Below are 17,083 nucleotides of genomic sequence, written 5' to 3'. Positions count from 1 at the left end.
AGGTCAAATAATGGATTTAGTGGAAATATGGAAAAATTTAGTCCATTCTTAGGCCAAAAATTGCCACTATGAAGGCAGAAGTGTAAACAGTGTGTGACTAATCCTTTCTTTTAAGGAAAGAAGTTTTATGTAATTGTTTCCCTTCTGCTCACAGAGATACAGAGGTTTCCACAGATTCAGGTCTTCAGATGCCTGGCTGTACCCCTAACTTCTGGCCTGCTGCTGCTAAGTCGCTTCAGTCGTGTCCGACTCCTAGCGACCCCATGGACTGCAGCCTACCAGGCTCCTCCATCCATGGGATTTTCCAGGCAAGAGTACTGGAGTGGGGTGCCATACTTTTCTCCTTTTCCGAGGGTCACTAGTACAGCACCCACCAAGTAGGACCCAATGCAGTCTCACTCCTGTCACTAATGTTGATAAAATAACACTGCCCAGGGGGCTGGCAACCTGCAACCCAACCCAGGGGCCTTTTACTAATTGATTATTTCCCTGCTTTTTTTGCAGCAGTTTTCAGGTGGTTCTCTTTACCTTCCACCTAGAAACTTTCTTTCGCTTGTCATTTCTGCATCTGTGTTACTCTTGTTTTTAACTGCTCCTGATTTTTTTCTTCACATTTTCTCTTTATGTCCCTACCACTAAGTGTGACTATCCTCCAAGAGGGTAGTTCCATAGTTTTTCTTTCTGCCTTTGAATAAATTGGCCCCTCTTAGAACATCACTAAACCCAGAGGCTTTCTGTATCTTCTCCCCAGAGAGCCACCCCATATTTCTATCTCCCGAACAAACATAATTCTCTCCCTTGCACATGGGCCCTTTTTCCTGATCACACTGACTCCGCAGACCTCTTTGCCTTTGCTTTTTGTCTTGGACTTGAGCCAAAAATACCTGTCCAGTCAACCAGGCTGGAAACCTTCATCTTCACTTGGCTCCTTTTCCTTTTGTTTCTCTTCACACCTTAATTTAATCCTCAAGTCCTATTACCCCTTCTGGTAGTGACCTCTGGCCAGTTGGGGATTTATTCCCTTTAGATGTTGTCTAAAAACTTCTTGCCATAGGAGATGAAGAGTCAGCTTACTCATTTCACCTCTTGCCCCTCACCCTACCTCTCAAAAGAGTTGTGTACTTTTCAGAGTTTCACTGCCTCTTGCAGCCTCTGTTTCCTCTTCTGTCATCCTCATGGCTTAAGGTTGTGAATGTTCTCTCATGACCCTACATTCTGTAAGATGAGGGCAGTGACTCTCCTAGTCTTCCCTTCCCTTCCAGAATCTGCCAACCTCCTCCAGCTAAACATGTGCATTTATATCACCTAAGTTGGATACATGAGTTGTTTTTTGCAATATTGTCTGTGGGTGTTCCACTCAAGGCAAAGCGGAGCATAGGGTGCTTAGGTTGCTCCCTCTGTGTCTGTCCATTTCCAATACCTCTGTGCTGTTTGAAGGAGTGTGTTCCTAGCATCAAGTGGGTATGGATTCTCTGTTTCCATTCCATCAATTGCATATATATAGGATCAAGTTTCTCCAACATCGAAATCATGTTTTCCATTCTCATGACTCCCCCTCTCCCTCCTAGAATTATTCTCCTGAAGCTCCCTGTCCTCCTGGTTGCCTGGCAACCTTCCTTTTATGGAGAAACATGGGGAACTAGTCTTGAAGCTAGGGGATCTCCAAACACCAGAATGAGAGGGCCTTACTCTGGGGGAGTAAACTTTGTGGTTTATACCACACAGTTCCATTCTTTCAGAGAAGACTCATCTTTTTCCCTGATGGGAGTAGAAGCCCGACTTTGGCCGTTTCTTTGCTTGAACTGGGGAGAGCGGCTGCTTTCATATGTAGCCTTTTTAGTGAAGACATGAGTGTTCAGCCCTACTTCTCCTTGTCACCCTGTGCTTTACCTGGTTTGAGTATCCAGAAGCTGCCCATGGTCTCCCGGGAAGACGGCTTCCTCTGAGCCTGTACTCACGATGTGGTTTTTAGACCACCATCTTTAAGCTGCCTTGTGACCTGTTAGGAGTCAAGAAGTCTTGACATCAATGTAGTGGTTCAAGACTGGCATTTAAAAGAATTAGAAGATATTTGTGTCATTTGCATCATAAGGATAGATACTGTTTTATAATACTTAGCTGTATTAAAAAACATAGGTATGAATGTGCACTGGATCTCCATGTAAAATGTTCTTCTTGCCGTTGGTTGAGATAAAAGAAGTTAAAATACTTAGGCATGGCTTCCTTCCTGCTATAACAGTCAACATTTCTCAGTCTGCCTTGATCTCTTACAGGTTTGCGGAAATGTTTCCTGTGTGTTGAATGAACGATGTGAAACCTTTTTAGTATCTTTGGTCAGTACCTGACCCACACATTAGAGAGGATGTTGGAGCCGAGACCCCAAGCTCTCTAGCTCTGTCAAATGTGAATTTCTTACTTGTGAGACTGAGTTGATATCTTGGGGAGGCCAGTGTCTTGAGGAAGGAGGAACACTGAGGGCTTGGGACAGTAGATGTTTGACAGAACAGTATTTTAATGTTTCAGTGACGAATGTGGCTGTCCTATTGATTAATAGCCAAATGTCAACTCTGGATTTCTTGTTTTATTCCTTACCTATAACTTTTAGGGCTTTTTTTGCAGGAAGGGAAAATATATGGGTGCCCCAAATACATTTTGAGCCAGAGGTCCTTTAGTTTTCATTTTAACCTAATTTCTTTAAACATTTTTGCCTTTCCCTTGAATTTTGTATAATGCTATTAGAAATCTGATTTTCATTAGTGATTATTGAGTTTTTTTTTTTTTGTTTTTTTTTTTTAATGTAAAGGGATGAGGGAAGAGAGGAGAAAACTCTCAACTGAAAGGAGATTTTTTTCTTCCCAAAGCAATGGTCATACTTTGCCAACAAAGGTCCATCTAGTCAAGGCTATGGTTTTTCCAGTAGTCAAGTATGGATGTGAGAGTTGGACTATAAAGAAAGCTGAGAGCCAAAGAGTTGATGCTTTTGAACTGTGGTGTTGGAGAAGACTCTTGAGAGTCCCTTGGACTGCAAGATCAAACCAGTCCATCCCAAAGGAAATCAGTCCTGAGTATTCATTGGAAGGACTGATGCTGAAGCTTCAGCTTCAATACTTTGGCCATCTGATGTGAAGAACTGACTCATTTGAAAACACCCTGGTGCTAGGAAAGATCAAAGGTGGGAGGAGAAGGGGGCGACAGAGGATGAGATGGTTGGATGGCATCACTGACTTGAAGGACTTGAGTTTGAGCAAGCTCCATGAGTTGGTGATGGACAGGGAAGCCTGGCATGCTGCAGTCCATGGGGTTGCAAAGAGTTGGACATGACTGAGTGACTGAACTGAATGTGTGTGTGTGTGTGTGTGTGTGTATGTATTTGGAAGGCTGAGAGATGGTCCAAAGAGGCAATAACTGTGAAGGGTGAAATTAGAGGAAAAGACAGATGCCAGCTATGAAGGAGAAAATGAGGACGAGAGAGTAAAATGGTGATTTCGCTTACTATCTGTTAGTGGAATGACTGAGTGGACAGTGGCCTTGACTTGCCCCCACGTGGTGTCACTTCTTGTGGCTTGGGATCTTCATGAGGCGATGAGATGAAATGGCCTGTCTGTTCATATGTCTGTGTGTCTTTGTGAGCACAAGTATTTATTTACGTCCTCACATTGGAGGAAAGGGAAGGAGATGTATTTGTTCATTACCTTTCTGTTATGTTAGGGAAAAGCAGCCTCTACACATCTGTACTTTCAGCTCATTTATTGCTGCCTCTCACTTCCATGATTCAGAGGGGAGAGAAAGGGAGGACCTCACCTTAGAAGGCAGAGCCCACAGTCTCCTTGGCAGTGGTCAGAGCAGGAATTAGTTATTCCAGCTCTAAGGTCTTTTGGAATGCTGGGCTGTCCTCCTCTGAATGGGAGTCAGGCCTGAACATCTCTCAGCAGGTCCCAGCAGCATAGTGATGAGGTTGACAGCGTGGCTGGGGAGCGAGTTGCCTCTGAGATGAAAAAGAGGACTTTTCCTTTCGACAAGACCAACGGAGTTGCCTTGTGGTTCTTATCAGTCACCACCAGATGTGTCCAGCTGTTCCATTTTCTACTTCATCCCAGTCAAACATACTTAAAGTTCAAATCAACACTTACATCATCAAAACAAAAGTGTTTACAATGTTAAGCCTTAGGCTTTTAGTAACTTAAGTCATTTGTCTGGTGACAAAGGGAATGTCCTTCCATGGCATTAAGTCTGGGAAAATCTAGGCACAAGATGTATTTTCCTAGGCTTTCCTGGGACTGCAGGGTTGAAAGTGAGACTTAGATCACTGACTGGCTAAGAGGGGAGCACCCTTAATCCCAGCCTCTCTTGTTCCTTTGTCTCATGGATGCCTGGTCTCACAGAATAGCTCATCCATCCCAACTGCAGTGAACCCAAAAGGCTGGATTTATTCAAGACTCTGCTACTGCTTTTGATGAGACACTGTGTGGGTGTTTTTGGTGGCTTGATGATTTATCATTCATACTCACCAGTTGTGTCATTTCTTTGTCTTGTTCATATAATCTCTCATTAGGGCCCGTCTTTGAGTTTTTCCTGGCACTTTATTAGTTTGAGTATAACCCAGTCAACCATTTTCCCAACGTATGGTAGTTTGGAAATATTCAGTTCAAATGGCTTTAACATGTCACAATTGATAAAATTCAAGACCACACTAGAGAGAAGGTTTCCTTCCAAAGTCTCGGTTTGCTATTAAAATTCTCTGTCCCAACAATTTTAGCAAGTTTGTGTTTTCTGGAATTAATTGGTATATCTTTATATTTTCCATTGTTTGTCTTAGTGAATGATTTCAGTCCATCATGGAATGATTAAATCTGGATGAAGGCTTATTTTAAAGTATACAGTACATGCAGCAGTAGAGAACTGTCACAGAAGACAAAAAGTTTCACCCAGGAGGCTGAAAGCACAGTAATTGTGTTCAACAGTCCTCAGAGGTTTTTTTTTTTTTATTGGAGTATAATTGCTTTACAGTGTTGTTAGTTTCTGCTATGCTCATGCTTAGTCACTCAGTTGTGTCTGACTCTTTGTGACCCATGGATTGTAGCCCACCAGGCTCCTCTGTCCATGGGATTTTCCAGGCAAGAATACTGGAGTGGCTTGCCATTTCCTTCTGTAGGGGATTTTCCCAACTCAGGGATTGAACCTGTGTCTCCTGCATTGACAGGTGGATTCTTCACCACTGAGCCACCTGGGAAGCCAGCTTATGCTGTTCAATGAAGTGAATCAGTTTGTGTGTGTGTGTGTGTGTATATATATCCTCTCGGAGTGGGGGGTGGGAGGGAGATTCTCAGATCTTGACTCATGTCATTGATGAAATTATAAGATTTTCATATATTGTTATTAGAGAAAGAAATGGCAACCCACTCCAATATTCTTGCCTGGGAAATCCAAGGGACAGCCCTAACAGGCTATAGTCCATGGGGTCACTAAAGAGTCAGACACGTCTTAGGGACTAAATGGTAGAATAGGTTGTTATTCTTACTGTTCTTAAGGACTAGTAATTATGGTGTATATTTATATATTATAGTAAATATTATGTTTAATATATATTATGTGTTTAATATATATTATATAATATCATTGGAAAAGACTCTGATGCTGGGAGGGATTGGGGGCAGGAGGAGAAGTGGACGACAGAGGATGAGATGGCTGGATGACATCACTGACTCGATGGACGTGAGTCTGAGTGAACTCCGGGAGTTGGTGATGGACAGGGAGGCCTGATGTGCTGTGATTCACGGGGTCGCAAAGAGTCGGACATGACTGAGCGACTGAACTGAACTGAACTGATACTTAACATAAGTTATATTAATTAAATATATTATATTAAATGTTACTTATTTGGCTGCACTAGGTCTTAGTTGAGGCATGTGGGATCTTTAGTTGAGGCACACGGAATCTAGGTTCCTGACCAGGGACCTAAGCCAGGCCCCTGCATTGGGAACTCGGAGTCTTAGCCACTGGGCCACCAAGGAAGTCCTGGTAGCTGCACTTTTTAAATACTTTGATAAATTCCATCAGTGATGGCCTGTATGTCCTTATCCTGCTTGACTAGACAGACAGACAGGATCCCCTTTCTGCTGGAGGTCAGTGATTAGTTCTTTATGTGCCATGACTACAGTTTTGAAGAAAAAAATTAGCCTGGCATGGCATTTTTATGCCCCTTTCTAAGTTTAACTGGTTTCTTATTCCTTCGTTCTTAGTTGCCTGTTAAAAGTCCATTATTAATTTCCTTATCCTTTGTTTCTTTGCAGGAGGACACCCCTGTCTTCACAGAATGTGATGATACATCAGGGCCAGACCCAGGAATACGTGCTCAAGCCCACATACTTCACAGCCCAGAAGGTGATTTCTGGAGAGCAGTCCACTGAAGGTTCGCTCCCTTTAAGATTCGGGCAGGATCACGTGCCAGCACCTTTTCAGTGTGAGTATGTCCTGTGAGTCATCTCTCTAAGTTACAGAGTCACGGTTTGGAAACACTTTGCTCTGTGTAGATGGCTTTAATGTGTCACAGAAGATAAAATTCGAGAATTGTTTTTCGAAAAACCCATGCTGGTTCCTAAAACAATCAGACAGCAAGACAGTTGCCTTCTTCAGAGGAAAGGCAGAAAAATCTGGAGTGAGCCACCTGTAAATATGTTTCTGCAAGGTGGTTCCATTTCCATAAGATACTTGCTCTAATTTTCTGTACAGTTGAACGGCTGACATGTTTACATCGATAAACTATTTTCCTTGGTGAGTTAGCCAGGATTTGTTCCTTGTGAGATGTCTGCAGTGTCCTGAGTTACTCCGAGGTGCACCTACAGTGGGTATGTTTATGTTAGGAGGGCCACGTTTTTATTATATCAGTTAGACGGTGTGGCAGGTTTTCCCGAGTCTGTAAAGAGCTAGTGTATCAGTGGCCAGCGTGGTTAATATCTCACTGTGGGGGAAGTTCAGGGACGAGCCCTGGCGCAAAGGGTGGGGAATGGATGATTTGTGGTTTAGGTATTACAGAGTGTCTGCTGGCAGCATCTGGAGAAAATGTTCTTCAGTGAGGCGGCAGACCGTTCAAAGGGGAGAGTTGGATGCTCGTGCCTTCCAGCAGCTTCCTGCTCTGTCTCACGTTGACGGATGGCCTGCGCCATAAGCAATGAAAGGGAATGCCAGTTGTGAGGTTGAAAAGGACGGTCTTTCACCACCTAGGGTAGTGTGGAGAGCTGAGAGAATTCTTGCTACTGTTCGGCACTTCAGAAGACTGTGTTTCTACAGACTTGACTCCCAAGGCCCACCCCCACCTCCCAGGGTTGGTCAGTTAACAAAAAGAGTGGCTATTATAATGTGTGTACATTACACTTTTCATCTTTTGAGAAAACTGTGCTCTTGAGTTGAGGCTGGAACCCAGAGCAATGGTTTGAGGTGATTTCTTGGGGTAATGAGGGAAGAATGGAGAAATTGTATAGATCATCTCCATGCCCTTTAGGCAAGATAACTTCCAAGTTATATTTGCAAAACAATAGATGCATCCATCTTGTTTTTAAAGATCCTTTGATATCAGTGCTTGTAGATTGTTCTGTAGAGGTCTTCCTGAGTATATAATACTTTTCTAATCTCAATCTAAAAAATCAAAAAGAGCTACAATTTACTTTCTTGGAGCTTTAGGTAGATTGTATTTTGTAGAGGCTCTCCAAATTAGAATGTAATGGGAAGAGGTTTTGAAAACTTACTATCAAACTGATTAAAGAATTCTGAATTTCATGAAGATGTCAAGAAAATATGCTTTGAGAATCTCTGATATTAAGACTGGGGACCAGACTGTGGTTTGGGTTGGTTATTGATTATTACTGAAATGAAAATTCACACTGTGTGTGTACATATATTTGTGTGAGTGTGTTTGTGTATGTTTTAAACTCTCAAACCTTTGTTGAACTATGTTTTGGGAGATGAAATTACATTTTAGGAGAATGTTGGAGATGAAATTACATTTTAGGAGAATGTGAACTATCCATAAATGTCCCACTGATCATGTTTTTAAATGTAGTTTCTCCATAGGGGGGAGCTAGTTAAGTAATTTAGACTGATCATGATCACTCTTGGGTTCTCTCTCAAACCCATCAAAAGTTGGTGTTTAAAAAGAGGCCAAGGAACTAAATCAAACAGATGGGTATATAGAAGGGACCATGTGAGAGATGTGGCTATTTTCATTGGAGACCAGAGCTCTACTGAGAGCTGGAGGGCTAATCAAAGTTTTGAAAACAGATAACTTGGCAGGACTATTAAGGACACTAAAACACCAAGATTGAGTGAGAACAACAGTAGGAAGATTAAAACTAGAATCCAGGAGGTAAAAGCTGTGTCAGGAGAAGGACCTAAAGGTATTGTTGTCCTATATCCAGCTGTTCAGTAGGTACAGGGTTTGCCTCCCAGGCAAAAGGCAGAAGTGTTTAATCACTTCACTTTAATCTTTATAAAAGGGATCAAATGCAAACAGATTACTTTATTATGCTGAAGGATTTGAAGGTGCAACAGAGAGTAGATAATTCTGACTCTGGAAAAATAGAAGGTGATACAATCAGGTGGGCATGCTATTTCTTGGGATGAAAATGAGGGGTTAGTGTGTTATAACAGTCCACTGGCAGTGCTTTTGAGAAGCAGAGAGGACTAGAGAAAACACTAAGAAGAACAAATGTTGTTTCCCCCTTTAAATGGGATATATATATATGTATATATTTAAAATGTAGCCTACAGTAACTGGTGACCACTTGGTATAATATTGATAATTTATATACAAATGTTCATAGCAGCATTATTCATAATAGCCAAAGAGTGTGAACATTACCAAAATGTTCCTCAGCTGATAGTGGACAAACAAATGTACCACATCCTACAATCGGTTGTTCAGCCATTAAAAGGAATGTGACACATGCCATAACAGTTGTTCAATAAGGATGTGAACCTAGAGCTCTAAGCATGGAGTAACTTAATCAGCTTATCATAGGAGGAGGCAGCAACCCTGCAGGAGCCAGTGAATAAAGATTTGCTGTTGCCATTTGATGAGGGAGAAGGGAGTTGGTCAGAATAGCAGGGAAATGTTGAGGGGGTATGTGATCAGTTTAGTAAAGCAAGATGTGTTTGAAGTGTTAAGTGAAGCACTCACCAGGTAGAGTAGCCTAGGCTGGGAAACACAGACTGTCAAGTTGCTAGGAGGAATCAATACTTTATTGGAGTCTTTTAAAGTTTTGATGATATAACTCACCATCCCTCTCCAGTGTCTGCATGTTGCTTTTCCTATTTTGATCTAATTCATTTACCAGTTTTCTGGGTCACTTCCTAGTAACTGTCCTTCCTGGGTTGAGTGTTCTCTGGTTACTGGATATCTCTAGTGATAAGTTAATAATAGTGTTTCTCTTTATTCATTGGTCTTATTAGAGCTTAATTTGCATGAGTATCATTTAGAGCAGAAGTCTGCAGACTTTTTCTTAAAGGACCTGATAATATTTTAGGCATTGGGAGCTGATATGCAAATTGAGGATGTTGTATATAAGTATCTGGGTTTCCTTGGTGGTTCAGTGGTAAAGAATCCTCCTGCCAAAGTAGGAGATGTGGGTTCCATCCCTGGATTGGGAAGAACCCCTAAGGAAGGAAATGGTAACCCACCCCAGTAGTCTTGCCTGGAAAATCCCATGGACAGAGGAACCTGGAGGGCTACATTCCATGGGGTCACAAAAGAATCAGATACAACCTAGAGCGACTAAACAACAACAATATAGGTACTTATGTAACTATTTAAAATGTAGACATTTAAAATTTAAAAATTCTTAGCTGGTAGGTTTTTGTTTTTTTTTTAAAGTCAGATAGCTGGCTGGATTTGGCCCATGGACTGTAGTTTGCCAACTACCATGGGGAGTGACCATTTATGGCTAGAGAGTTTCTTTTGGGCTGATGGAAATGTTCTGGAATTAAATGATTATGATGGTTGCACAAACTGTGAATATGGTAAACCCATGTTATGTTAAAAATAACATGAAAATTCTTAGTTATTTGCAAGTAAATAAGTAATTATAAAAGCTTCAAGAAATGGAGGCCACTGGTTCTCTGAAAAGTGCTAAGAATGGTGTTGGGTAGAGGAGGTCTGCTTTTACCCATACCCATTTTTACCCATTTTTTGGTAATTTGTAGGACAGATTTGACTGTGTAAACCAAATTCTGTTGTGCTTGGTTTAGTAGAATTCATATTTTTAGTCTAGAGGGAGGAAAGTTGAAATGACATGATGATAACATTTAAAGATGATTTTATAAAAGCAGTTCAGATTATCTTAGTATCTACTGAAGTACAAACCCAAATATCTCACACTTAAAGAGATTAGTTTGATATAAAGCACTAGAAAAAGACCTTGAGGGTAAGGGTATTAAGTATTCACCCCAGACCATCTGCTTTTGTGCTTAAACACACACACACACACACACACACACACACCATGGGATGCTTAATAATATTGAAACCAGAAAATAATATTTGTATTATGGTCAATGGTGGAAGGACATTTTTTTATCTCAGGGTTAATAATGCAGAGCTTCCTAGGGTAGAATGTGGAGTTACTTTTATAAAAGAGTGCTTTAGGATGAGGAGAAACATCCCTTTAGCTGGAATAATTCCCTAGACTATTAATTTGCAAATTATACAGTCCTTGAACTGGGAAATTGGGGAATCTCTGATTTAAATATTTACCTGCTCAACTTTTTCCCCTTCTTACCTCAGTTTAATATTTGGAAATTTTTAGAAATGTAGACTTTTTAGATCAGGTTTCTCATTGTTTATTCTAATTGTTTTCCTATCAAGATGCTCTTAGCTTTTAAAAAGGTTAATTATATTTTAAAGTTGTCTATTGAAATTAGACCTGGGTGTTTTTTGGAAGGAATGATGTTAAAGCTGAAACTCCAGTACTTTGGCCACCTCACGCGAAGAGTTGACTCATTGGAAAAGACCCTGATGCTGGGAGGGATTGGGGGCAGGAGGAGAAGGGGACGACAGAGGATGAGATGGCTGGATGGCATCACTGACTTGATGGACGTGAGTCTGAGTGAACCCCGGGAGTTGGTGATGGACAGGGAGACCTGGCGTGCTGTGATTCATGGGGTTGCAAAGAGTTGGACGCGACTGAGCGACTGAATTGAACTGATTGAAATTTTACTTCAGATTCAGTGAAGTCAAAATCTTAAATTTCTGGAAAGGTAAATACCATCTTTTTATATACTGCCCAAAGTTTTAAAAATTGATACAAATCAGACTCTTAAAAGAGTTATTAATACCAGGTTATCTCCTCATGTGTTGAGGGACATGAGCGAGTGATTACTGGCATTGCAAATGTGATACTGTTCAATTATAAAAAGTTCAGGGAAGCCCGCTTTTAATTTTTACTTAAATTGTTAAACATAACCTTTCTGCTTAGGTAATCAGTGTTAGTGATGCAGGAAGTATGCATCAGCCCCATTAGGCCGCCTCTCACAGAAGAAAACCTTATCCTGCCTGCACTGGGACCCCCAGGAAACATCTTAGCTCTGGATCCTGTGGTCTGTGCTGACCCCTCCCAGTCTTTGCAACAAGCCAGTCAGCCTAGCTTCTGTCCCCGTCAGTCATGGGCTGACTGGAATTCCTGTCTCCCCCTTGTGAAGATAGGGCAGCCCCCCTCAGCAGGTCTGAGAGGGGGGCAGAGTCCAGTGGGCCACTTTGCTGCCCAGGTCCCTGCAGCCCAGTTCTTGCCAGACTGCCATCCGTGTTTCCATACTGTGAACAGCACAGTCCCTCTGGGTACATGGGCTTCCTCTTTTAGCAAAACTATGGTTGGATGTGCTAGCATTAGCTGTCGGGCTATGTTCGCACTACCACCAAGAAGCTTAAGACTTGAACGTATCTCAGGATTTGGTGACAAGTGTTGTATCTCCCCTGGAGAAAAAGTTCCTGTGTCTGCAGTCAAGATTTTCTCTGGTTGCAGACTGATAGAGCGAAGATGTTACCATTAAAATTGCCTCTTCCCGGTTGTCCTGAGAGAAGAGAGTAGTTCTGCAGAAGGTTAGAGGAGAACATCCAAGAATTTTGCTTTAGCAAAACAAATCTGAAGTTTAAAGGATAGGCAGGCAGTATTTGGCCTGGACGGTTGTGCCTGTGCCAGCCATTTCAAGACAGTGGCAGGAATATTCATTAAAGGCTCTGGATGCCCAATGCCAGTTGCCGAATCTTCACAGGGAGGGAGTCAGTGGTGAAGTTCAGAGCACCCACTGTAGATGGGAGTTGGCTTTAGAGTAAGGAAGACCCAATTCATCCTCCATGCATTGGGCCTTTGCAAAAAAAAAGGGGAGAAGCCGTAGAGTGGCAGCTAGATGAAGGCAAATAGTAAGTACAGATGAGAAGCTTTGGAAGCAGATTCTTAAGTACAGGATGAATTTGCAGTATGGGAGACCTCTGGAGGAGGAACAGTTTGAAAATGTGAGTGAAGAAGAATCCGGTCCTGAGAACCACCCTCACCTCATCTGGGTGTTGAAGGTTAGGATACAAACCATAGGAAGATCATCCTATTGGATGGATGGGATGATCTCCCTGGTGAAGGGAGAAAAGAGAAGGAGAAATCCAGGGTGCTGGCAGTCCCAGGTCTCTGAGATGCCCTCTCTGATAGATCCTGATTGGATGGGAGCCCCACCAGGGCAAAGCTTTGCAGATGGACAAAGTGGGCACTTTGGAGAGAGGAGAGTTCTGTAGATGTACTTTCTTCAGTGCTTGAAAGTCCTGGTCTCCTGGAAACCAGCTTTAGCTTGTCATGTGCGGCTTAGTGTGTCTCGAGGGAATAGCCCCATACCAGTCCAGCCAGCGCTAAGTGACAGTGGAAGTTGTTCCAGCCAGAAATGACCTCACATGAAGCTGACTAGCTTACATGAAACAAACTAACGAGCAATTTCGCACTCAAAAGGGATATTAAGATACCTACTGCCTTGAAGAAGAAGGAAGGATGGTGAAACTCTGTGCTTTTCCCCTTGTAAAATCAACAAGTTCCTGAAGCTACTTGGTCACCCACATAGTCTGTGTGGAAATCGAGAACCTTGAGCCAGTTTCCCAGCCATGTGGCAGTGTGGATCTTAGCACTGAGATGGCCAGAAGAAAATCACCCAGTCTTCAATAATCCTGGTAATATCCTTGTTGGCCTAAAAGCCTAGACAGCAAAGCCTCAGCACACTGGGTGTAAAAAGTGCTTGAGGAAGCAGGCAGGTGCATGCGAGTGAGTTGATGTCCTTAAGAATTCAGATTCCATTAAAGGGCGGAGTATTGCCTGTTGTAGAAGCAGTTTCATGTGTGGTCTTGCTGTGGCCACTGTGTCTCCGTTGAGGGGCGAGGGTGCGTGGTTTGTTTCATCCAGGAGTTGTTTGGTCACATCTTAGTCCGGGAAGGTATGTGAGCATGAGCTTCTTGCTGCCTGATTACTCACGCACAGTTTAAGAGAGCGGGTGGTGGTAGACACAGATTGATTATAAACACTGCCAAGAGGCTTATCCAGCAATATGAAAACAGTGGAGGAAAACCTAGAGTGAGAGGATTATGTAACCTAAATTCCCCAGTGGGTAGCCTTCCGTGCCAGAGAAACAGGCTCTTTAATCCCAAAGGGCCCAAGATTTCATAACAAATAAACCGATCCAAGGATATTGCTGGGTGTTGAGACTGAGTTCAAGATATTGAGAAACACTGTGTGGCTCCAGAATATTCTGTGACCAAACTGTGATATTTCTAAGGAAAAATAAGACACAGGAATTTACGGTTTGCCTGAGGCAAACTACAAAGCAGCATTTTGGGAGGAGAAAAGTTGCATTTGAAAAAAGCTGGTGCCTACTCAGCCTTAGGATTTATTTACCAGAAACCCAGGGCTTGCCTTGATTTTTCTTCTAAATGGGAAAATAATCTGCTATAAAATTAATCATCATTAGAGTTGAATGATATTTTTGATACAAGAATACTGTTCATGAGATGTTATATTAATAAAAGGAATTAAAGTAGAATGCTGTGTCTTCTTGTGGGTCAGTCTCCTTATAGAAAGGCCCTCTTAGCATTGAAATGATGGCCTTGTGGTGAATCTGTACCCACTTTGTGGAGGTAAAGAACTCAGGACCTTTTTGGGTGTGTTTTTATATGACATTTATTAAAGAAGTTTTTGCATTGTAATTTTCTGTGATTTTAGTTGGGCATTAACTTTCAGTCTTGACTTAGTATTAGCCTCTTGTGAAATTGAAATGTACCTAAGCTAAAAGCCAGCTGCCCTCATTCTCCCTTGCTCTTCTCAAGCAAAGGTAGTAGAACTTAATACATAGCCGAAGTAGGAGGAAAACCCTTTTCTCTAAGAGGTAACTGCAACATGGTTGTATAAGTAATTCTTCTGGCAGGCAAGTTTTCAGTGATGAGATGTGTGTGTGTATGTGTGTGTGTATACACAAACAGACAAATATATTCAATCAAATATATAAATGTATATTATTTAAACTTTTACTTTTTGCAGCTTCTTACATTATCTATATATATCTATATAGCAAGTACCCATTAAAAAATATCTCTTGTAGCCCTAACTCTGCTTCACATGTTTCTCCCAGGGTCCTTGGTGGCTCAGTCAGTAAAGAATCTGCCTACAATGCAGGAGACCCAGGTTGGATCCCTGGGTCAGGATGATCCCCTGGAGAAGGGAATGGCTATCTGCTTTAGTATTCTTACCTGGAGAATCCCATGGACAGAGGAGCCTGGCAAGCACCAGTCCATGGGTCACAAACAGCTGGACACAACTGAGCGGCTGTCACTTTTCAAGTACCCATTAAAAAAAATTCTTGTAGCCCTATCTGTGTTTCACAAGTTTCTCTCAAGGTACCAGTTTAACTAAATGAAAACATCTTAAGTAGGCAGTGTTTGGTCTTGGGAAAAACATCATAGTTACTTAAAAAAATCCCTGTATCCTAGAAACAGATTGGAAAGCTTTGCTGAAAGCAAGCAAGCAAGCTAACATCCATAGGACTGGTGAGAGGGTGTTGGTCGTGGTTCTGGTCTATGGCCACTGGGCTTCTTGTGTGGGATTGAGCCGTGTCCCTTAATGACGTCCAGAACCACATGCAGTAGACAGCTGCCGCTGCTTGTTTTAATGATCACCATTTAACAGCTACAGGTGCACCTCATGATCGCAGCCGCCTGCCTCAGAGCCAGCAGAAACCAGAGTGCTTCCTCCCACGTGGTTCAGCTGACATTCCACAGCAGGCTGCTGAAGGGGCCTCTGCTTTGGTTTTCAGCGTTACAGAGTAGTCTTCCCCCAAACAAAATCTTTTAATTTTATCTTCTCCCTCTGTGATTCAGTTAGGTAGTTATTTTCTTGCCCTGAGACTTTTTTCCCTTTGTTTTTGTTTGACTGTAAATATTTAACGAAAATGGGCAACTGTTTAAGCGTGCTTTGGTTTGTTTTTATAGCGTGAGAAGGAGGTACATATATTTCTGTTAATGCCCTCCTGACCTTTTAAACTTTTTTTCCATGACATTTTATTCATCCTAGAATGAATAAAAATATACATCTTATTTATTTCTTATATTCTTGAGTCCTCCCTCTTGCTGTAGCTTCCCAGTGGGTCTAGTGGACCTTCCCACCCCTTGACTTTGGTCTTGGCCTTGTGACTTGCTTTGACCAATGAGTGTGGGTAAAATGTTAGGGAGCCAGTGAGAGGCCTGGTGTGGTTCCACTCTTTGTTAATGAGAAAGACATATATCTGGTCTGCTGATGCACTGTCTCCTTTAATGTCTACCTCTTAATTTAGGTGACCTTATCAGCAGGGCAGAAGACTTAATTTTTGAAATAATCTGGACAAGTCAGTTAGTCCAGCAGAGTAGACAATACTGTTTTAATCATATAGGATATATATAGATGAACAAAAGTTAATATGTTCATTTTCTTGCTTCATTTTCTTGACTTCATTTTCTTGCCAGAGTGGATTAGAAAACTGAAAGGTGTTTAAGTCACGAAAAGTGATCTGAGCTGATGAGCTGCCTTAGAAGGTATCTTGGCAGAAGAGCTTCCCCCAGCAGGGATGATATCGATGAAATGAATCAGAATCTCTCTTAAGGTATATGTAAGGTAGAGCTAAGCAGTACACGATTGTAACAAAAGTGTAACACCACATAGAAGCAGAAGCAGCCGGAGAGAAACTTTATATTACATTAATGTTGGGTAGAAGAAGTTCATCAGCCTTTTTGGAAAGGACGCAACATATAATGGGTGCTAAAAGTGGCGTGGATTCTCACCGTCTGTACAGTTACTGAAATACGCCTGTCTCCGTGAGTGCTGGCTGTTCCTGGATCTTCCTGGGGCTTGTCCCCCTTACTGCCGCACACAGCTGTGCTGCACCATTCCATCACTTGGGATAATCCCACAGAGTTGTGTACTTCCCTGGTGGCTCAGATGGTAAGGAATCTGCCTGCAATGCAGGAGACCTAGGTTCAGTCCCTGGGTGAGGAGGATTTCTTGGAGAAGGGAATGGCAGCCCACTCCAGTATGCTTGCCTGGAGAACTCCATGGACAGAGAATGGTGTGCTACAGTCCACGGGGTTGCAAAGAGTTGGACAAGACTGAATGACTAACACACATGCACACACTGCATTGGGGGCAGAGACTGTAGCTAACACGTGTCCTGCTTGTACCCTTCCCTCTAACACTGCATGTCCTGACATCTCAGAGCATCAGATGTTGCTTTTTAGAGAAGGAAACACCAGCCGATTTCTATTTCTTCACTCTATTTTTTAGCTCTTTTTCCTGTCCACCCCCTTACTTCTAAGAAAACTTGGGGTGGGCTGGCAATGGACAGAGAAGTGGATGGGTCAGTTCCATCATTTCCTCAAGACTGTTGAAACATGTAAAGAATTGTTTTGCCTGGCTTGGTTTCAGTAAGACCTGCTGTTTTACCACATGTATGTCTGAGCAGCCATTAGGATTTTTGGTTTCAGGATTCTTGCTCATATGGATTGGAGAATGTCCAGTTTAGAATTCGTTAGTGAGTGTGGATAGGA

General features: G+C 42.2%; 1 protein-coding gene across 13 annotated transcripts in view; it reads left to right on the top strand.

Moving 5' to 3' along the window:
- LTBP1 (latent transforming growth factor beta binding protein 1) overlaps nucleotides 1-17,083 on the top strand; it is a 460,290-nt gene that overhangs the window by 153,133 nt on the left and 290,074 nt on the right. For all 13 annotated transcript variants that reach the window (XM_086327488.1, XM_086327485.1, XM_086327484.1 and 10 more), the window contains one exon: nucleotides 6,291-6,460. In XM_086327488.1, coding sequence (XP_086183614.1) covers nucleotides 6,291-6,460 — 170 coding nt within the window. Of the gene's footprint in view, nucleotides 1-6,290; nucleotides 6,461-17,083 lie in introns of those variants that run through there.

The sequence above is a fragment of the Bos grunniens genome, chromosome 11 (assembly GCF_055505025.1).
Source record: "Bos grunniens cultivar Pamir isolate PY7600 chromosome 11, Bosgru_T2T1.0, whole genome shotgun sequence".
NCBI classification, from domain to species: Eukaryota; Metazoa; Chordata; class Mammalia; order Artiodactyla; family Bovidae; genus Bos; species Bos grunniens.
Note: the sequence above shows the minus strand (reverse complement) of the source record. Positions and strands in the feature narration are given on the sequence as shown.